Genomic DNA, 21,364 nt, shown 5'->3' with positions numbered 1-21,364 from the left:
ACCTTGGATTTTCCTCTAACTGTTGTTATTAAATTAAATTATTTAATTCTTGGGTACAATAAATAGTCATTTTCCCACCCCTGATCTACAAGTTTAACGCTTAAAATGTCTGGTCGGCGTACGCTGACTTCGTTTCCCATAAAGCCACGCAGTTTAGTGACGTATTCATTACGCGACAAGCACTGTCCGGGCAGCAGCGTTTTCTATAAAGAAGGCAAAACTCAAGCCTTTTTTTCCTGAAAATTTTAAAGGCTTTGAAACCAACTAAGGACGCTTGTTTGCTTTTGCCACTTCCTGTCTGAACATTCGAGGTAAATGAATGTGCCTTTGCGAGACTTTATTTACGTTACGTTTAGCTAACGTTTGCTACCTTGCAAGCTATCGTAAACTAAACGCATTCCATTAGCCTCACATGTACTTTTTTCACATTTTAATTCATTTTTAATTCGATTTTTGTATTGTTATTCCTAGATGTTAATAATTCAAGCGTCCATAGCTTGTTGTTGCTTTTTTTAGTTGAGAAATGTTAGATCTGCTTGTCCCCACACAAAATACTCTAATCATGCAGTGCATTGAGCAGTATATGAAAACACACCATCGCGTATCTATAATGGCCCAGACAGTTTGTTTAATTGTCATTAATAGGCCAAGCATTGAGTCAATCATTAACAGTTTACTACAAGGATGCAGGAGGACTGGAAGAGTCACAGAAAGGCCAATGTCCCAAGTGTTTATTTATTTATTTTTTTTTCCAAATGTAAACTGAAACCATTTCTGCCTCTGCCCGCAGATGTCTCTGGCAGACGAGCTTCTGGCAGACTTGGAGGAGGCGGGCGATGAGGGTGAGGATGGCCTATATCCCGAAGGAGAGGATGGCGACAGCGATGGCGAAGCCTCGCATGGGAGGAACGACGGCGGGCTGGAGGACATCCCCGAGGAGATGGAAGTGGACTACAGTAAAGCGGACAGTGTCGCGGCCATAGCGAAACTCCGAAACAGCAAACAGGTATGTCTCAGGATGTGAGCTAAGGTCTGCAAAATTCCAGGAATTTTTCAAGTTGGAATCTCTGCGTTGGAATTTGTAGGAAGTTGAGATTTGCGGCCCTGATGTGAGGTTGGATTGAAACGTTTGTTGTTGTGCTTGTTTCTTAATGAAGTTTTCAGATATCGTGGAGAAGATATCAGGCTATGTTGGAAAGCAGCGCAAGAATTCAGAGGGTGAGTGTCAGCGTTTACAGTGAACCACCACCATTTTTTTTTAAATGAACATTCCTAACGGGTTTGTTACTCTACTGCATACCTTTAAGTCAAGCCTCAATTTCCCTCGCGCGCCTTTTGTGTCGTATGACGTTATGCCACAACATGGTACCTTGCCATGGTTTCGTGTCAGTTTTACTCGGGTTAGCAAAAATCCTATAAATGAAATATTTGTTAATATTGTCTCTGGTTTTTGGTGAATTTTTCACCGATCATGGTGTGGATCTTTTGTTTTAATTTATTTTTTATCCTTGCGATAAACGGGGGTTTACTCTACATTCTAATCCTTATTTATTTTAATTTCTTTTGGTCCCGACAGTGTCAGGCCCCGTGGAGGCCGACCCAGAATACCGACTCATCGTGGCGGCCAATAACCTGACGGTGGAGATCGACAATGAGCTCAGTGAGTTTGACTGTCGCTCAGGTTCTCAGTTCGGTTGTGTTCAATCGAGTCCTCGTTTTTGCCTCCAGATATCATTCACAAGTTTACACGCGACAAATACTCCAAGAGGTTCCCCGAGCTGGAATCGCTGGTGCCTGATTCTTTGGATTACATCCGCACGGTTAAGGTGAGAATTCAACACTTTCTCAGTCCCGCAATGAGGAAATTCTGATTTGACAGCAATGAAGTGGACACGAGAATAATAATATTGCAACAACACAACACTGTTTTGTAGAAAAGTTTTTATTTTTATTTCTGTTGTTGAATTTAAAAAATAAAACTCTTACTGTTTTTAGAGTCATGAACTGAAATATTTTTTTTTTTCAAATAACCAATTCTTACCTATTTTCTCTTATTAAAAAATCATTATTGATTGTTACATATCAAATATTGTGAATTATTAAAATGGGCAATTTTGGGTTTGCGTTAGCTGCAAAATTAAGTAAAAAAAAAATCCTTTCACTCATTGAAATTTTCTACTGAAATAATTCTCATTTCTCTTGATGCTCTAATTTATCGAGACACTTTTATGTTCTACTTTGCGTTTGTGCTCAGGAGCTGGGCAACAACCTGGAGAAGTGCAAAAACAACGAGACTTTACAGCAGATCCTCACCAATGCCACCATCATGGTCGTGAGTGTCACAGCTTCCACCACACAGGGGTGAGATACGTGACAAACTACTACTTTCCTACTTTTGAGGAAACGAGCAATGTTAGAAATCCCGAACGTCATGCAGAATATTTATTGTTTATTGTTTGGAACTGGCATAACTGTTTTCATGTTCTCATTGGTATATGTCACTTGTTGCTAGGCAGAATTCATCAGGCTCAGTTTGGTCTTTGCAATGAATCGAATTCAAATCAACATCGCAATGGAGTAAAATTCCATTAAAATTTTTTTTTTTTAATAAATGTAGTTAATTTTTTGGGGGGTCTGCGTGTGTGTGTGTGTGTGTGTTCAGGTCTCTACTGAACGACGTTGAGCTAAAGCAACTGGAGGAGTCGTGCGACATGGCTCTGGAGCTCAACCAATCCAAGCACAGGATCTACGAGTACGTGGAGTCCAGGATGTCTTTCATCGCGCCCAATCTCTCCATCATCGTCGGGGCGTCCACAGCCGCCAAGATCATGGGTGAGCGGCCCGACTCCGCCCCTTCTTCTTCTTGCGTCCTCTCGGCGCCGCTCACTATCCCCGGCGTGCCCTCAGGTATCGCCGGCGGCCTGACCAACCTGTCCAAGATGCCCGCCTGCAACTTGATGCTGTTGGGAGCGCAGAGGAGAACGCTGTCGGGCTTCAGCAGCACCTCGCTGCTGCCTCACACTGGCTTCATCTACCACTGCGACGTGGTGCAGACGCTACCACCCGTGAGTTCCTCTTTTTTTTGTCGGCAGGTTTTAGAAATGGTTGCAGCAGTTTGACACATCAGTGAATCATCACATCTGTCAGAAAAAAGGTCTTGTGTCACAATTTGTTGAAAACTAGAGGTATCGGTACTCAGTATCGGCGTACACTCAGTGAGTGGCAAAGCACTCCTTTTATCTAAATGATTTTTTTTTTTTTCTGGGTATTCAGGACCTTAGGAGGAAGGCGGCCCGTCTGGTGGCTGCCAAATGCACGTTGGCTTCAAGAGTGGACAGTTTTCACGAGAGCTCTGGCGGAAAGGTGAGCGGGCGTTGTCACGACGACGCAATTCCGCCCTTTGTAAAGATGATGGCGCAAGTAGCGGACGCCGATTGTGGTGGGGCGTCGGTTACTGCGTAAAAGTCAGCTGATGTTTGAAAGCCAAATTGTTTGCCGCGTCGACGCAGGTGGGTTACGACCTAAAAGAAGAAATCGAGAGGAAGTTCGACAAGTGGCAAGAGCCGCCGCCTGTCAAGCAAGTCAAACCGCTGCCCGCTCCTCTGGACGGGCAGAGGAAAAAGAGAGGAGGCAGGAGGTACGTAGAACCCTAAGCAAACATAGAAGAGTCATTTTTCCAACTGTTGCCAATTGCCACTTTTTCCTTTCCGAAGGTATCGAAAGATGAAGGAGCGTCTGGGCCTGACCGAGATCAGGAAACATGCCAACAGGATGACCTTTGCCGAGGTACGCTAACATGAGCTCACGGATCCCCCGTGTCAGTTATCCACATAACTCCAAGTCCAACTGTCATGACTCTGCAACGCATGCCGGACAAAAACAACTTTTCTTTGTCTGGCAGATCGAGGACGACGCGTACCAAGAGGACCTGGGCTTCAGTCTGGGTCAGCTGGGGAAGAGCGGCAGCGGTCGGGTCAGGCAGGCGCAAGTCAATGATGCCACCAAGGCCAGGATCTCCAAATCCCTCCAGGTAAAAAAAAAAAAAAACGGCCAACACATTTTTGATGCTTTCACGATTTTTTTCTCTCCTGGTTTGGTTTATTGTCACTCTCTCTGCATATTAACTGTTTTTTTTATTGACCAACTTTCTTGTTCATATGGGTGGAGTCACGTGACTAGACGTGCTGGAGCCGTCTTAAAGGGGCATGAACATTGCCGCAGACAGAAAAGACTTTTTTCTTTTTTTTTTTTAAACACCAAATTTACCAACATGGGCAAAATGATTTCGGTCACTGTAATAAATTTCGGTAACGGTAAATTTTTGGTTTATTGCCCAGCCCTAGTTAGGGTTTCCAACTAGGGTTAGGGTTAAGTTTAAATTAATTGATCAACCCAAAATGTGTTTTGGCAACAGAGGACTTTGCAGAAGCAGAGCATGACGTACGGCGGCAAGTCCACAGTGCGAGATCGCTCGTCTGGGACCAGCTCCAGCGTGGCTTTCACGCCTCTACAGGTGAAAACATTCGCCAAAGTGTCCTTCACCCCCCCCAGAGCGAAACGTTAAATTTAATCTTGTCGCAATTTCGTCTCATCGTCAGGGGCTGGAAATCGTCAACCCGCAAGCTGCCGAGAAAAAGGTGGCAGAGGCCAACCAGAAGTATTTCTCCAACATGGCCGAATTCCTCAAAGTCAAGAAGGAATCCGCAAAGTGAAATCGCCCCTTTTTTTTCATTTGTTGTTGACTTTTTAATTTCAATAAATGTACATCTTTTGTTAACGTTGACTCAACACAGCCATGTGATTTGTCAAAAGTATTTATTGAAATGTGTACAATCCTGCTGCAGAACCCTGTAACATCTCCCATGCAGAGCTGTGACAAGACAATAGATACACTCGCCTGCCCGAAAAAAAAATATTCTCCAAGATTTTCCTTTTTTCACAGTCAACACCCCCCCCCACCCTCACCAGTCAGCTGCTTTTACACACAACAAATATTGTCACTGTAGTACACATCTGAAATGATCATCATCATGATCAACATGAGTGCTTGGAAAAAAAAAAAAAAAAAACTTAACACAGCCGCCGGGTGTGACTTTCCACTTGGCCATAGGAGGGATGGAACAACGGCAGGAGAAGATAGCGTTTTTTTTTTTTTTAGGATTTGCCTTTGTCAACACAGGATGCATGTAAACAGTTTCAGTGCACATTCACTTGACCGAGTGGAGGCAGCGATTACGGCTCAATTAACGATAAAATGGATTTATTATAGAGCTGGGGTGGGCAACCTACACAGGGCGCCATTGAAAAAGAAAAATTGGTTGTCGACTTCACCATGAAAGGAAACTGGCTGGAAAAATGGACTCGGTTCCCCACCCTCGCTTTATAATTCAACATTTTAAAAACGGACGCGAGGACTTTTACCGTTCACTCGCCAAGAATCATCATCCCGATGCTCGTGTAAAGATGTACTGAACGTCGTCTCACAAGCAGAAAAGCCATCATCGTCATCATAATAATAATGCAAATCATTTTAACTTAAAAACAAACTTTATTGGTAAAGAGAGGGAGTCAGAGACCAGTTCAATTGCATAGCAATTTAATCCAAGTCCGACGTGGACGCACTCCCTGTCACAGAGGGAGAGGGCCCTGTGGTCGCTCTCCCGTCACCTTTTCGTCTTGCTCGTTGTTTAAATGGACCACGACAATATCAATAAAACTATTGATAACCGCTCACTATGTCTAATAGTGACGACAACAGGCATTCACAGGGTTTGAAAACAAAGCCAATCCTACGCACCGCGACTAAAATGTCCACTGTACCTCCCCTGTTCTGGACCAGAAAGTTACAGTAAAATACAAGATGGGCAGTTTATCAATGAAGAGTTTCTTTCGTGTCCAGTCAAAAAAGGCGTACGGGCTCGTGTACACAGAATGTCTGTTGTTGTTTTTTTTTTTTTAAAGAAAGAAAGAACAGAAACAAGAAGAAACATGCATTAGAGGGAGGGTCGGGCTTTCTTAATGCCACATAGTGAGTGCGCACACAAACAGGCACAAACGCACACTTGGCGCGGCAACCCTCTCGGCTCAGGCAGCGCGAGGACGTTTGATCGAAGGGGATGATGAAGAGGAGCCCATAGGGCGCTTTTTTTTGTTGTTGCTTTCCGTTTGGTCAAGGGCCAGGCGCTACTTAAGCGAGGAGGGCTTCGCGTGAGACGCAGCCTATACAGACGCCACTTTTTTTTTTTCTTTAAATGTTTTTTTTTTTTTTTTTTTTGGGAGGGGAGAGCGTTTTCTACTACACATCACAATCTCTATCCACAGTTTGGAGTTCAGTCTCGGAATGTCGACAGCAGTACATTTTGTGTCTCTCGGTGTCCTCCGGGAGGGGCAGTCACTGCAGGTCTCGGTCTTCCAGGTACCTGTACTCAAACGTGAAGCCCTCCTTCTTCCGCTGGCCCCATTTCTCATAGTCAAAGTAAATGTAAGTGCCCTGTGGGACACCAAAAAAAAAAATGAGTGCATTCACAATCATGGTATCATTCTTCAAAATAAGGATGAAAATGTGATCCGATCAATTTTCCACATTGAAAGTTTTTACGCGGGTAACAGTGTGCAACAGATTGTGTGAGGAGAGCGAGGCCAACCTGTTCGAACTCATCAGTGATAGTCTTGGGCTCCTCGTGCCTCTGGAACCACATCATGTACTTGGTGTGAAACCTCCATGACTGCTTCTTCAGCGCCTTGGCCGACAGGTACTGAGCCTTGGTGCCCTGGGAGAGGCCACAAAAAGCGTGAAGGACGCATCACGATTAAGGAGGGGGGGGTGAGATTGACAAATATGCACGCGCTCACCTCCAGGTAGTAGAAGATGAAAAACAGTGTTTCTGTGGACAGTCGCTGGTAGAACTCGATGGAGTCCGAGTGGTGCGGAGGCATCTGGTAATGGAAGGGCAAGGTGGGGCACGGGTTCCTCATCAGGTATTGCCTGCAACCACACGATCAGATTAAAAAGAATAGAAACAGAGAAGAAGCACTCGAAATTGGGGCTGTAAAATAATGGACAAGACGAAGGAGCCACAAAATAACGGAGGTCCACGCCGATGACACCGGGCCCTCTCACCTGATCCTTTCGGAGTCCGAGGGGTGCGGCATATGCGTCCACGCCGACTCCTGCATGGCCTGCTGGTACAGCTGGTCTTTGGGGAGGGGGGTGGGCCCCAACGGACAGACGCCGAGCGACGGCGGGATGCTGACCTCCGACACGGATGGCTGCGGCGCGGCCGGGGTGCCGGGCGCCGAGGACGATGAGAAGATGTCTGCGGAAGCGAGAGGAGAAAGGAGAGCGCCTCAATGTTAACGAGTAAATTATTGAACCGGAGGACTTGGTTAAGGTGGAGGAAGTACACCCTAATAAAAAGTTCAAAGTTCAACCACGCAATGCGGCGGATGAAATATAACGAAGGACCGAAGAGAAGAAAAGACGAGAGCGTTCCGACCTCGCTCTGTTAGGTGCAGGTTGGGGATCTCGCCGTCAAGGCCTGATCCCAGGGCCGCCCTCTCCGCCATGGCCTTCAGGGAGATAAGAGGCTCGGGTGCCTGAAGAGGGGACGAGGACGGGGCAGAAATAGAAGATCAATACCACCTTGAGTTTAGAGGCCGAAAGCAGGCTTGTCGACATAGACCGGCGACATGTTTTTTTTTTTCCAAGTCAGTACGGTCAACTCGTTAAGCACAGTTTAGTTGTATTTAACTTTGAAGTACAATAGAGTTGCGCTTAACATTTTAAAACCCTTTGTTTTCATTTATTTAACGTGTTTACTACATATTGAGTCATTAGTCAAGTCTTTTTCCCCCTATAAACAAATGATTGAAAAATATTTTTTCAATCATTTTCCCAAATCAATTAGCGTCTCACCTTGAGGCCTTCGGAGGCCTGCGTGTAGGAGTGCGGCCCGTTGAGGAGGCTCCCCCCGCCGGGCGTGCTGTCCGAGAAGGAGGGCGACGGCGAGCTGGGGGGTAAGGTGATGGAGCTGATTAAACTGGGCCCGTTGTCCAACCTGCGAGGGAAGAGAAGCTGAGCGTTCGGCGCACTGAGCGGAACAAAAAGAAGGGAAGAGAAAAGGTGGACGTACGGCTGACTGGCTGAGGAGCTGAGCGATGACGGTTGGCTGCTTTGAGACTGGCTCGGCGTGCTGAGAGCCGATTCGGTGGAACTTTCGGCCACGACGGCACTGTAACCTGAAGGACATCGCAGCGAGTCATTGAATACTGAGGGAAATGGCGGCGACTTTATATTTTGAGCAGGGATCACGGGAAACGTATTTCGGGAACGCTTAAAGTTTTATCGCCGGTGGTCCTCGAGATTCGTGATTTGGAGGTTACAAATGGCGAGCAATTAACCAGACTTTCTACATTTGTTTCACGTGTTTTAGAAATAAACAATGCCGATGTAGCTAACTGTTGTCAAATTCAAGGCCCAGGGGCCAGATGAGGCCCACGACATCCTTTTGCATGGTCTGCAAAGTCGAAATCTGTGCATTGATGTCTCGTTTCTTGCAAATCGTCTTCACTTGCAAACGACATTTTCTGACATCAATCTGTCCTTTCAAATAAACATCAAAAGTTGAACTCGTTGTTGTGTCTACGTAACGCGCATTTACAGTTTTTGGCTTCACAGTCATAACGGCCCTCCAAGGGACACCATAACTGATGTGGCCCGTGATAAAAATGGGTTGGACACACAAAAACAAGCGCTTTCCAACTTAAATACAAATTTGTTAAGTCGCTGGAACGACGATACGACGACTGCTGTGTTTTTGGGCATCTGTCTCTGCCAGCGATGTATAGTGACAAGCAGAATAATTTGCCTCCTCTTCCAGTAGACGGAAGATCAAATAAATCTAAATGACTCGACTAATGTGTTAGCTTAAGTTAGAGATGGACGAGAGTATGTTCCATCCTACGTAGAAATTTGGTTTATGTTGCTGCCATATGAACAAAAACCAAGCCTAAAACTCAAATTAAATAGGAAAAAAATCATGTGTGCATCTGCCACATATTTTCGGTATTTTTCAAATTCTGTGAAACACCGATGAACACAATCAGGTCACGAGTCCACATACTTGTGCTTCCGTTCTGCTTGAGTCCGCTGGGCGGTCGGGCGGGTGCGGCGCTCACGCCTCCGACAATCCCGACGCCGCCGCCGTTGCCCCCCATCATGCCGACCACTCCGGGAGAAGCGCCGACGGAGCTGGGGGGCACCTGAGAGGCGGCGGACGACGCGTTCTGACCCGACACCAGGCCCAAAATACTGCCGCTGAGCGAGCCGTGGCCGGAGCCCAGCAGGCCGAGCGCCGTGGCCGCTCCGTTGGTGGTGACGCCACTGGAGCCGGAGGTGGTGATGATGGAAGTGCTGCTCTCCACTGAAATGCTGGATGGCGTGCTGCTGCTGCCGCTCAGGCCCAAGCCGCCCGCCGCCGCCGCCTGCGCGTAAGGGGCCGGCGTTGACCCGGAAATGAGCCCCGCCATCGAGCTTAGAGGCGCGGAGTGGACCCCCAGGCCTAAAGCCGACATCTGGTTGGCAGCGCTGGTCCCCGTGATGCCCCCTTTGCCCAAACCCAATCCGAGGCCGAGTCCCAAGCTGGACACGGAAGCCGACCCGGACGAGGGCTGAGCTAGGGAGCTGGCAGCGGATGAAATGGGCGCGCTTGGCGCGGGCAGAGACGAGGCGGTGGATGCCGGGAGCAGCAGGTTGCCGGGCGGACTTGGGGTGCTGTTTGAGGGGGCCGAGGGTTTGGGCAAGGGGGGCTGCTGCTGCGATTGGCTCTGCGGCTGAGGTTGCTGCTGCTGCTGCTGCTGTTGTTGCGCCGGCAGATGCTGATGCTGTTGCACGGCGCTGCTGAAGCTTCCGATTAGGCCGCTGCTGGTCGGAACCATGGGGACGCCCCCGACCACGCTCGCCATGGACACCAGAGAGGAGGACGAGGAGGAGCCGGACGTGGTGGAGGACGAGAAGGAGGAGAGCAGGGAGGGCGTGCCGTTCTTAACAGGTGACTGGAAGCCAGAAAGCACCACAAAGAACATGTCAGACATTCATGTCCGTCGTTTCAAATCAAAACTGGACTGAGGTCATCTCTACACGTACACGATCGTTTAAAAAAAAAAAAAAAAAAAGTGCGTTGGAGCTTTTTGGCCACACACAAACCGATGACTGTGTTGGACCAACATGACATTAACTCATCAAAATTTTCAATATTTTTTTATGACAATGTTGCAATTCCACAATTACAATGTACCTTTTTGTCATAAATATTGGAGAAAAAAATTTTGATTCACAATATTTTGTGATAATACACTCACTAAAAAATTAAACACAAAGCATTTTGTTCAGATATTTTCACACCAACAACTCCTTCTCAGCACAGCATTTGTCAAAAACGCATTGCAGTGCTTAAATATTTCAAAGACCAGGAAACTAAATTGCACGATTCCTAAATATGAGCTATCTCGCTGTTTTCTGACTGGCAATAACGTGCAATGTGCGTTTTCATTAAAAACCCGTTGTGTGTGGCCAAAGCTCTTCATCCCCGGAGGAAAAACACCCAGGTACGTGTGGACATGGCTCAAGAGCACACGCAGAAAAGTGTAGTGTGAACTAAAGAGGCCCAACATAAGCAGAATACGACACAACCAAACCAGAATTCCCCAGCCGTGGTCCCACAGAGACAAAAGTGCCGCTTTTCACGGACAGGAAGCCTTCAGCCACTGTGACTCTTCGGGACCAAGGGTGAAGAGCGCGGCACTAAACTGTTCATCTAGCCACACAGCACAGATGAGCGCCTCTCACCTGACTAACTTCACTGTCTGTTGACCGGCCCCTTTTCTTATCGTCCTCTGAGTTCTCCTATAGGAGGAGATACCTTCATGTGACAATCCACTTTTTGGCAAAAGGTTGAGTCAGCACACGAGCCAGTGGATTAGAACACAACGGGGGTTGGCGGGGGGGGGTTAAGAAGAGGTAAGGGGGGGAGGGGGCATAGCGTAAAAGAGGGGATGCACAGCACTCAAACTAAATTTCCTCATATAGTGGCTGCGAGGGCAGTTTGAACGACACACAGTGTTAGATTGTATTGCATTATTTAAAAAAAAAAAAAAAAAAGTATCATAGAATTTTATGCAGTACTATAACATCATTTATTCAATGCAAAAAATTTTAGACCGACAAAGTAAAAAACTCAAATTTACCCGTTCCCAAAAATAAATGGCCACGCTTTGCATCATGTCTGGGGAATTATTAAGAACCCTGAAGGATGCAATTAAGGATTCAGATTCACTACGAAGGAGATTTAAGGCCTTCGTTTTGGAGAAATCACATTTTTGCGTCATCATTTAAGGATTTGTGCCACACGGAAATAAAACATCTGACATGTCAGCGACCGTCCTCCAGCAAGGCATTTTTCTTGTCATGTCTTTGGAATGCGACATTCGCTTGAATAAAACATTTGCGTAAACTTCAGCTGCGCTAAAGCCACATCGTGTGGTCATGATGTCACAGCAACACTTGGGATGACAGCCACAGAATGTCTTATTTTTGGTTCCTGAGTGCAAAAATAAATAAATAAATACATTTGACGCGCCGCAACTATTTATTTCATATTTGTGTGGCCACTACTTGAGGAAAAAATATTTGACATCACTCACAAAAAGTCAGCATCCGATTGAAATTTCAGGATGACTAAAACGTCCCGAACTTAATTTGACGTTTTCGAAACTTTTGAATGCAAAAGATGAAGCACATCGTAAAAGTTCGAGTGCATTTGAGTCTCATCCTGAAATTTCATCGGAATGCCGAATATTCTCAATTCTTTTGAGCGCGGTAAACCGGAGGTGGACTTTAAATGGCAGCCGGCAAAAGCCGAGGAACTCACCGCAGCACATGTGGCCGGCGACGGAGGGATGGGCGACGACGACGTGGTGGAAGTGGGAGTGCTGCTCGAGTGGAGGTACATCTCGTCTTCCATGTTGCCCTGACCCGACGGAGACGTGGCCACTAATGCTGCAGCTTCGAGAAAACGTGGGACAGCATGAGCAGGCGGGAAGAAAAAAATTATTTAAAAAATTGGCGTGGCGTTGTTGTACTCACGGATATCTTCGAGGTCTAAGTCATCGTAGAGGAATTCGTTCTCTTCAAAGTCGGGGTCTTGTGAGGAATCAATGTAATACTCGACGTCGTCTTTGATCTTCTGAATGGCGTCCACCGGCACCGAGTCGTTGTCCAGCATCCGTAAAATGGTCTCCAGCATGCGGATGTGGAACCGGTGGCGCTCGATCAAGCGCTTGAGCTCGTCGATGCGATCTTGCTTCTGCGGGGGGGATTTGAATTGGAAACAAGAATTGCAGCGGCTTGAGCGGAGTGACTTCAACTTACTCATGTGGGGGAAGAAAAAAAAAAAAAAAAATCACACTGGATTTACCTCTTTGTCACCTTTCTTCTTTCGTGTTTGAACGGAAAGAGACTCCACCTCGCTCTCAAACTGATCGACCTGCATATTTAGAGTGTCTATCGTATTCTGTGAGGGGGATGAGAAGAGGGAATAAGGACGTGGCAGCTTTGATTTGATAAAAAAAATAAAAAATAAAATTCAATGTCAAATGAAGCGTAGGAAGTCGCATTACTGTCAGCCATTGTCCCGTCTCCTCCTTTTCCCTCTGAGCTGGATCCACTTTCTGAGCGAGCCCCAAGCCTTCTTTGGAGTAGGCTTTGGTTTTGGTTTCCCGCTCCACCACTTTGAAGCGCTCCATTTGCTAAGAGCGACAGCGCCGACGGAAGCACGTCATTATGGCAACATTAGCGTGGCGAATATATGTGATGTTACCACGGCAACGTACCGTCTCGATGAGCTTGCGGTTGTCCACTAGCTGCCGTTTGTCTTTGATCTCGTTGGAGGCCACCCATGTTTTTATCTGATCTCTCAATCGCTGCAAGGAGAACGAGCAAACTATTTGGCGCTGGATTGACAACGCATGGATCATGTGACACAATTGGAATGCATTTTGCTGTGAGATGCGACAACTGATATGCATGATGAAAGTGAAAATATTTTTTTTTTTTTTAAATGGAATCAGTCAGATATCCTCCATTGAGAATTCTTCCCCAAAGAAAATCTGACACTAGTTCGAGTGCCGAGTCAACACAATTTGCACTTCCAATGCCACCTTGCCATCGACCCCTGCGTCTGCTTAAACACAAACGAACCCGACTGTAAATGTAAATTATAAATTGGAGGTGAGTCAGTCGTCAATAGGCAGTAATAAAAGAAAAAAAATAAGTCTGAAGAAATCCTTCCGTCTCGAAGCCATGCAATTTATTCCACCCTGAGAGGTAAATACTATCATCACATTTCCTTACTTGTGAACTGTCACCATTTTGGACACTGATCACGTTTGTCATATTGAAAAGACTCTGCATCAATTTAGTGGTATTAATAATCAATATTTAAATGTTAAATAAAACTAAAAGCCAATGTTGTTGTCCATATAAATTGCACGTGTACGTCAGAAGTCGGCGCTGAGGCGGAGCAAATACGCGACAAGATGACGGAAGGAGTAAATGTCGATGTTGGGCCGATGTCTGAAGGTGGGTGGTGGCCACGCGCCGCCATTAATGTCGAAACCTATGTTACCTTTGATACGTCGTGATTATTATGGGCTGCGTTTGTTTTCATAATCCTGATTTCATTGCATCCGCACCATACAATCACAATAAAGGCTTTCGAACCTATTTATGTTCAATCTTTATGCGAACACTTTGCGTGTACAGCTGCGTTTGTTTTTCAAAGCGCTCTATAAATAAAGTCGAGCTGAGTATCGCAAAGATTAAGAAGGGCATGTCCGCGTACAATGCAATTATTTCATATGGACCCTTCGATCCGCTTGGTGTCACTTGAACAACAATAACAATTACAAAGGTAATTTAATTAACTTTAATTCCAACATATGTTAACCCATATTATGTAAATATTATTGTTTACGTCTGTGTTGTGGCTGCCCAGTGTCGACATTTGTGAAGGGCAATTTTGGCATTGTCACACATGTTCGTGCCACTTGAAATTGACATGGAAAAAAATAAATCAATAAACAGAAAAATATTCGGTACATGCTACTGCGATATAAAGCCAACCTGTGAATGAAAAAAATAAATAAATCAAGAAACCTGCCATACCTGTAATTTTTTAATCTCTTTCTTGAGGTCAGCTTCGTATTTTTCCTTCTGGTTTGCATTTGCTGCATTGTGAAGCTAAAACAGACAGGGGTTGGGGGTGGGGGTTTATATTCCCCGGTTAACTGGTGTGTTCTTTTCCAAGAGAGACAGAGCAAATACACTAGACAAACGTTCTGACCTTTTGCCAAATGTCTTCAAACTGTTCTACGCCTTCTGCGACTTTTTTCAAGCATCTGTCAATCTCACCTGGGTGGAGAGGGATATAATTAAAACACACGTGTAGCAGACCTCGACGCCTCATTCATTGCGATCCATAACAATGTCACACAATTGAGGCAGGCCGAGAATACAACACCATGAGAGGGAGTCTGGGCCAACAACAAACTTGCGACACTCCCGACAAACAAGTCCTTACCTTGAAGTTTTCTCTTGTCAGCCATGGCTCTGACTACGACGATGTCCACATTCCGTCTGTCACAAAGTTAGCTGTGTGAGCAAAGTGTGTGTGTGGGGGGGGGAGATGTAACACATAACACTCAGGAGCATCAAACAGAACACAATTCATCAAATGAGCTTGCACGGTTGCCCCGCCACACTGGAACTGGCGTGAACGGGCGCTTCGCGCTCATTAGCTGCGCACATTGAAATCCGCAAACCAAAACACAACTGCACGGTCGTTCGATCTAAATGCATAGAAACAGAATTGCCACTAGCGAAACTATGACAGATATGGTTGGCAGCTAGTCAGCTAACGCTAGTGCTTAGCCAGCTTCTAAGCTCGTCCACCTCGCTCGAGCACGTACGAGCTCGCTTTTGAACACGTAGCACGATGCATATCGGTGGAAGGACATCGCATTCATGCAATCGTAGATGCATAGTGTTTGTGCGTGGTGAAATGCGCAATATTTCAGAAAGCGTCCACATCGCAAAGCTGCTAGCTAATTTGCCTTTCGGGCTAGCTAAGGCAAAAAATGCTAGCTAGCGGCTCGGCTAGCCATATTTAGGAAAAAGGGAAACTGGGTCGAGCCGACCATCAAGAGTCACACTTTTTTCTCTACGACATTTACCTATGGTATGGGCCTTCGTTTGTCTTTTGTCAATACCAGCCAAAACTTATTCCAAAAAGTCTTCTTTACTTCCAAATAGTGTTTTCTTTTTCGACAAGCTCGCTTACTGGACTATAGCTGAAGTGAAGATGGACGGTTGCTAAAAGATCCCACCTCTGCATTAGCAGCCCGCCCTAAATCCCATCTTCGACCTGTGATTGGGCGAATGCGCTGTCTGTCAACGGCTGACTTCCGCTGGGACGACGGCCAACCATTGGTTCAGATGTGTGATGAATTATGACCCCACATTCATACACACGGAGGAATATTGATTTTTACGCAAGCTAAATTCGACTTTTTACCCGATAACATTTGAGTAGTTTATTAGCAACATTTATCCCTCTTCTAATATAGCAACTCGGACACAGTGGTGAATAGGGGTGTAAGGATATGTTATTTTGACCAATATTATAGATTTCGAGGACAAAAAACATTATATTGCTTTTTGGGACCGATACAGTAAGGGTGATTTCAATACATCAGACCAATTAAATTGGTGTATCTTTACACCCTTCGGTGTAAAACAGAGATGTAATGACATCCAAATGTCATGATTCAATATTATCACAATATGAACCTCACAATGCAGCAATTAATACACTATTGTGGTGAGAAAAAAAAATCTCATGATATTGAATTTTTTTTCTAAAAAAGCTCATATTGGAAGAAGAAAAAAAACACAATATTGTCTTTTAATAGTAAAACCAGTGCCACAGAAATTCATTTTCAATCATTTTCTTCTCAAGACCTCCTATTGTCTAAGCGGCGCAAAGTATTCTGGTCCATGTTGATGACAATGCTGTGTTGGCTAAAGTGAGTGAAAAGTAATGGATGAATGATGGAGATATGGAGCCCCTAATATCGTAACATGACAATGCCGATATCGTGGCAATGAGAAATCATTCACACGATCAGTGTAATTACATAGATGGATGTTATTAATTACTAATAACACAATTAAAGGGAATTTGAGAAGATTTCACACAAAGTAACTCTCAATTTCAAAAAGGTGAGCGACCGCTGACCGACCGCATTCTACTGCTTTTAACGGTTGTAATCCACAATTCAAAAACCCGCAAAAATGGCTATCGTTCAACATTTAATACAAAATATTCACAGCAGATCAAGCTAATCAAATTGGCAAATAATGTATGTACATAAATGTAATACAAAAAGTGTTGAAAAAAATAAGATTTTTGAAACGTGGTAACACAGTACCTGTTCGCTAAATTATTTTCCAATGAATCGGGTCACACTGTGTACCTGTTAATGTACACATATTTATTTCTGTCAATGTGATAGTGACGTTGGGCTGGGCATCTCTCCAAACTGCGTGTCTGACAGCACCGACATGTCTGCTTCATTCTGTGGGAAAAAAAAAAAAAAATTGCTATGTTTCTGTCCCATTTGAAACGCAGTCCCTCCAAAAGTATTGCAACGGCTTTTTCCTGACATATTTGTGCAATAGCTCTGAATAATTTTCCCTCTACTTTCAGCTTCAAAACGTTTTTCTTTTCTCCCATCAACAGCTTTCTGCTCTTCATTTTTGCTTAGCAGCAAATTCTGTTTTCACAGGTAAAACCCGAAAACCAAAAACGAGCACTATCTAATGTTTAAGCAATCAATCTAATGCATGTGTTGGCGAGTCTATGTGAGCCTCCCACAGTAGATTCTTCGTGACTGTGCTCATGATCTGTGTTTTATTCTTCTCCGGGTGTTCGGCTGAAAAGTTTAACACCACTGTGGCTCTCCTTCCCCACATGCGAGGGTGTTACAGGTACTAGACTGTAAAATCTTATGAAAACAACATAACAAAGCGAGTGATCTGAATGAGCCAGAAGCTTACCTGTAAATCTTTGTCCTTCTCTTGCTTGGGCGTCACGTGTCTTCTCTTCTTGGGCCCTGAAGGATGGTGAAATGTGGGAGATAAGGTGGAGTTCGACACGCCGTTTATGCGATCATCCGCAGCTCCGGCAGTGGCTTCCGAAGGCTCATCCTGGAACGGTGCGATATCATGAAACGAAGAAGACGTGTACACAAAATTGCCGTTCCAAGATGTGTACGGTTCAAGAATGACATTAGAAATATTTTAATGTTGCACACAATTTAAAAAAAAAATAACAAATGAAAAAACAGTTGAGTGATCTCTTAAAATGGAAAACAATGAAATGTTACCAGATGTAACACTTTGGTCCAAATTACTTTTTAAAAATGCAACAAAAAAAATAAAAAAATAAAGTTAATTTGTCACATTTTTTTATTGTTAAAAAAAATGAAAAAGTTGAATGTTACAAGAAAATATATTGCACTATTTTGTACAAAAAAACACATACTTTTTAAATAAAATAAATAAAAAAATAAATAATACATTCTGAATATTTCCAAATTACAACCTACCGGTATTTCTTATTTTTTAATTCATTTTTTTATTCAAGATATCATGCAATTGTGTTATTTTAGAAATTAAAAAAATATTAGTTTGTAGTTTGAAAAAAAATAAATAATAAACATCATGCAGCTTTATTGAGACTCTCTCTAAAAACAGACAAGCTCGTGAAAAGAGTCAAACTGATGATTTTTTTTTTTTTTTGCTTTCATTGTGTAACAGCTGACCTCCAGCAGCATGGTGAGCTGAGCATTCCTGTAGTCGTCTCCATGAGCATCAAGGGTCTTCATGAGGAACCTGAAACAGAACAAAAGTAGAGAAAAGAAAAAAAAAGTGGGCGCTGCAACAAATTTAAGATGGGATTCAATGAATATAAAACCATTTCCTACCGCCTTTCTTTCTTCAAACGTCGTGTCAGTCTTTGGACTTGGTGAAGGCGGCCAAGGATCTTGTGATTCACCTGCAAGGGACGGATGGAACGGTGGAGAGGATGGTAAAGCGACATACTTCCGCTTATTCTTATGATTGGATAAGAGCTTTGTAGATTTTCGAGCCCCTCCAAATGGAAGTAATCCGCATAAAATGGTTGTCATGATTTGGAGAAATCTTTTTCATTTTTCTTTCTTACAGTGCAAACTATGGAGTGGACACAGTTTGGGGCACAAAATGATCGAAACAAATTGAAAATATATTCCACAGTGCCTGAAGAGAAACACAGACGCAACCTGTTCAATCTCTTTGCATCGTCTGTTCAGCGCCAGATATTTCCTCTTATCAAGAATTCTTCTCTCCTCGTCCTCTGGGGCGGCGCTCTCCAGCAGTTCACTGCCTCCCGGACCCAATTCCACCTGCAGACGGATAATAATCACTCTCACGAAAAAAACGATCCATTTTCAAACAGTAAAGAAGGTTTGTTAGAAGAATGTTTCTTTTGGAATACTGTCGCTGTGAAAAGCATTTAAACTTCAAATGAATGCAATTAATCCGTTTCACCGCCCCCACCAACCCCATAAAAAGAAAAATTAACATGAAAATCCATATTATTATTTAGATAATGACTGTGTGTACGCTTTTATTGTCTATCTGCATATGTTGCTGTACCATTTGTGTTCAAGCATTGCTTAAAGGGGTTATAGCACTGCAACACAGATGCTTTCTAGCGTCAGCGTTAAGACTGTGACTTAAAAGGCTAAGATATATTGTCATCTTAAATACAAAATGTGAAATTGGTTTCAGGTTTAATTTGACACACACCTCGCCGGGTCCCAGCTCCACACCACCTGGCTCCAGTTCTGCTTCCAGGATGTGACCCCCAAATAGAGGAGGGAGGGCCAAACCAGAGAAGTCTTCCATTGTCTGGGATGGGGTTGGAAGATGAGGACACTTGCAACTGCAAAGTAGTAAATCATCATAAGAATCCTCCAAGTGGGAAAAAAATCTAAATATCCTTGCACTTTTACAATTGTCATGAATCGTCAAGCACAGCGCTAGAAGTAAGTTGATGAAGTGTAATATAATGTTGTTGAGTACAATAACTCTTACAGTGGTTGCGTTGAGCGAATTCTTGGCAGTGAAGTTAAAGTATGCAGAAAGGTGTTTTCTGACGTGACCATTATATGTGCATTTGGTGGCAAATTTTGATGAGTGTAAATCTACTGCCAATGTTTAGATAACAGTGAGGGATGAATAACCAATAACCAACAATTGTAATAAATGTACGTACAGAACTTCATGTGCAATACTTACTAACCGTACTTAGCAATCGATGTCCAGTCAAGTTCACGGCGGGAGTAGTTGCGTCTCTTCAAAGTAAAGAAGCAAACATTGTAAACAAGAGATTCAAAAACATCAAGTAATTTGTTTAAAAAGACTCCTAGATACTTTAGTAACACACTATAGCGAAGAAATTATTACTAAATGTGACTCCTCATGTCGAATCGACTCGCTTATGTTTACATGCAGCAGGCGCATGACTTAAACGTCACGACAGCGACACAACTACATTTCCCATGAGACACCAGTTTTTACGTCACAATTCAAGATGGCGGGTGCGTGTGATTATTGTCTTTTTCGAAATGGCAATCGCTTGAAATAAATATTGAGAGTCCTGATATTATTCATGTATAGTGTAATAGTCCGTGTTTAAACTAAGTGAAATGGGAATTGTTGTGTAGACTTAATATGACTTATTGATTAAAAAAACACAAGTGTGACCTTGGGTGTATTGCTAATGTTGCTAATATAGTTACCTTTTCAGGGATTAACTACACATTAAAATGTACTCCTTTGGAAAATATAATAATCAACGTCGGTGTCTTTGTGCAGGCGTTGCAGCCTTTTTAAAGAATGTGTGGAATAAGGAGCCTGTCATCTTCGCCTCATGCGCGATCGGACTAATGGGTGAGTCAACAACAAGACAATATTCACAAAGGGCTTATTTTAAAATAAATGACCAATTATTATTTCTTTTGTCAGGTCTTGCGCTCCCACTAATAAGTCCGTACACAAAGTATGCAGGAATGATCAATTCGGCGGTGCCGTACAACTACCCAGGTAAATTAAATTTCTGTCTCTGCGATTTTTGACAACCGTGAAGCAGCTCATGGGTTCATTTACTAATTGCAGTCATTACATTTCGTCGGTCACAGAGCATAACGGCCCAAGTCATTCTTTAATATTTTTGCAAGACAAGAAAAAACACAAGTTTTGGACCACGCGTTGCTTTTTACTTTTGCTTACTTGTTCACCCCTCTGGTTGAAGTTTTTGTAAAAAGAAAGACAAAAAATAATGTCAGCTCAAAAAAAGTATTTTATTTTTCTCATGTTTAATAAGAATTAAAAAATGACTTAAGCAATTCCGCTATGCGGGTGACGATATGTTAATATGGTAAACCTGTTAACTGCTGTTACAAACATGACCAAATAAAAATATTGTACATGGTTGTAGTTGAGGGGGGGCTTCTCTGCCTCTTTTTCTTGTGCAAAAGAAATAGTAGGGGTTCGTTGTGCCTAATATCTTCCTCGTTCCCCATCGCAGTTCCTGTGCGAGATGACGGAAACCTGCCCGACATTCCCGTGCATCCGTGTGAGCAAAGGGGAGACAGGCTTCAATGGCTGAAAAACCTATAACACATTCTCATTCTTTGTTCTGTCTCTCCGTACTTGTCAATATCCCACAATTAAAAAAATGTCTATTTAATTCAATGTATTTACCTCATTCCCTGTGAAAAACAGGATTACACAACAATGGGTTTAGATTTTGTTGTATCGTCCCCCCCCCCACCCCGAGGAGATCATGAAAGTTTCAACATCAGCCTGATCACATTTGAGGGCTTTGACCAAGCTTCAAGCTGATTAAAATTTGAAATGAGTTCATTGTTTCGCACAATCATATTCGCCATGCACAAGGAATAAAATTGGAGGAATTGTGAGAACAGACGTCTTCGGTTAAACTACTTAAACGGTGATTATTATTTAATCAGAACCAGAAAGCTCCAACTTGAATGAACACAATGAAAACGGGAACATTTCCGTCACTGATTTTTCTTTATTTCACATGTCAGTATTCATTGTTATCTCATGTTAGGAAATAGTAGCCACATAGTTACATACATATACATATATATATATGTATATATATATATATATATA

The 21,364-nt window shown here is 43.6% G+C and overlaps 4 protein-coding genes across 11 annotated transcripts; 2 read left to right on the top strand and 2 right to left on the bottom strand.

Moving 5' to 3' along the window:
• The first annotated feature begins 166 nt into the window (after nucleotides 1–166).
• prpf31 (PRP31 pre-mRNA processing factor 31 homolog (yeast)) lies at nucleotides 167–4,788 on the top strand. Its single transcript, XM_088306725.1, has 14 exons — nucleotides 167–311; nucleotides 791–1,006; nucleotides 1,158–1,218; nucleotides 1,577–1,660; nucleotides 1,729–1,826; nucleotides 2,255–2,361; nucleotides 2,663–2,832; nucleotides 2,908–3,065; nucleotides 3,274–3,363; nucleotides 3,510–3,637; nucleotides 3,714–3,786; nucleotides 3,902–4,030; nucleotides 4,415–4,513; nucleotides 4,599–4,788. Exons 2-14 carry the CDS (start codon nucleotides 791–793, stop codon nucleotides 4,710–4,712), a joined length of 1,527 nt encoding a protein of 508 aa, XP_088162851.1. The 5' UTR covers nucleotides 167–311; the 3' UTR covers nucleotides 4,713–4,788.
• A 169-nt stretch (nucleotides 4,789–4,957) lies between these two features.
• Nucleotides 4,958–15,437, bottom strand: cnot3a (CCR4-NOT transcription complex, subunit 3a). 6 transcript variants are annotated; one of them, XM_088306721.1, is made up of 18 exons: nucleotides 15,289–15,428; nucleotides 14,637–14,707; nucleotides 14,400–14,467; nucleotides 14,222–14,296; nucleotides 12,889–12,978; nucleotides 12,676–12,804; nucleotides 12,474–12,569; nucleotides 12,143–12,362; nucleotides 11,928–12,061; nucleotides 10,847–10,903; nucleotides 9,123–10,053; nucleotides 8,133–8,238; nucleotides 7,916–8,057; nucleotides 7,497–7,596; nucleotides 7,121–7,316; nucleotides 6,853–6,985; nucleotides 6,645–6,770; nucleotides 4,959–6,490 (listed from the first exon to the last, which is right to left on the bottom strand). In XM_088306721.1, exons 2-18 carry the CDS (start codon nucleotides 14,659–14,661, stop codon nucleotides 6,392–6,394), a joined length of 2,727 nt encoding a protein of 908 aa, XP_088162847.1. In that variant the 5' UTR covers nucleotides 14,662–14,707; nucleotides 15,289–15,428; the 3' UTR covers nucleotides 4,959–6,391. The 6 variants fall into 6 exon arrangements, with proteins under 6 accessions (XP_088162846.1, XP_088162844.1, XP_088162847.1 ...); XM_088306722.1 differs by having other exon boundaries at nucleotides 11,928–12,055; XM_088306720.1 differs by having other exon boundaries at nucleotides 4,958–6,490; nucleotides 7,916–8,238; nucleotides 14,637–14,692; nucleotides 15,289–15,437.
• A 561-nt stretch (nucleotides 15,438–15,998) lies between these two features.
• tfpt (TCF3 (E2A) fusion partner) lies at nucleotides 15,999–19,698 on the bottom strand. Of its 3 annotated transcripts, none has more exons than XM_088307680.1 (7): nucleotides 19,460–19,698; nucleotides 18,968–19,103; nucleotides 18,439–18,561; nucleotides 18,103–18,173; nucleotides 17,941–18,010; nucleotides 17,174–17,323; nucleotides 15,999–16,692 (listed from the first exon to the last, which is right to left on the bottom strand). In XM_088307680.1, the coding sequence occupies exons 2-7, from the start codon at nucleotides 19,064–19,066 to the stop codon at nucleotides 16,618–16,620; spliced, it is 588 nt and encodes a 195-aa protein (XP_088163806.1). In that variant the 5' UTR covers nucleotides 19,067–19,103; nucleotides 19,460–19,698; the 3' UTR covers nucleotides 15,999–16,617. The 3 variants fall into 3 exon arrangements, with proteins under 3 accessions (XP_088163806.1, XP_088163805.1, XP_088163807.1); XM_088307679.1 differs by having other exon boundaries at nucleotides 19,464–19,698; XM_088307681.1 differs by having other exon boundaries at nucleotides 19,469–19,698.
• A 5-nt stretch (nucleotides 19,699–19,703) lies between these two features.
• Nucleotides 19,704–21,341, top strand: ndufa3 (NADH:ubiquinone oxidoreductase subunit A3). The gene is made up of 4 exons (XM_088307682.1): nucleotides 19,704–19,761; nucleotides 20,039–20,113; nucleotides 20,189–20,266; nucleotides 20,751–21,341. Exons 1-4 carry the CDS (start codon nucleotides 19,755–19,757, stop codon nucleotides 20,840–20,842), a joined length of 252 nt encoding a protein of 83 aa, XP_088163808.1. The 5' UTR covers nucleotides 19,704–19,754; the 3' UTR covers nucleotides 20,843–21,341.
• The last annotated feature ends 23 nt before the right edge of the window (nucleotides 21,342–21,364 follow it).

The sequence above is a fragment of the Idiotropiscis lumnitzeri genome, chromosome 10 (assembly GCF_059441095.1).
Source record: "Idiotropiscis lumnitzeri isolate Australia: NSW breed Sydney's pygmy pipehorse chromosome 10, RoL_Ilum_1.0, whole genome shotgun sequence".
NCBI lineage: Eukaryota > Metazoa > Chordata > Actinopteri > Syngnathiformes > Syngnathidae > Idiotropiscis > Idiotropiscis lumnitzeri.
The sequence above is the reverse complement of the archived record's forward strand: the minus strand, read 5'-3'. Positions and strand labels throughout refer to the sequence as shown.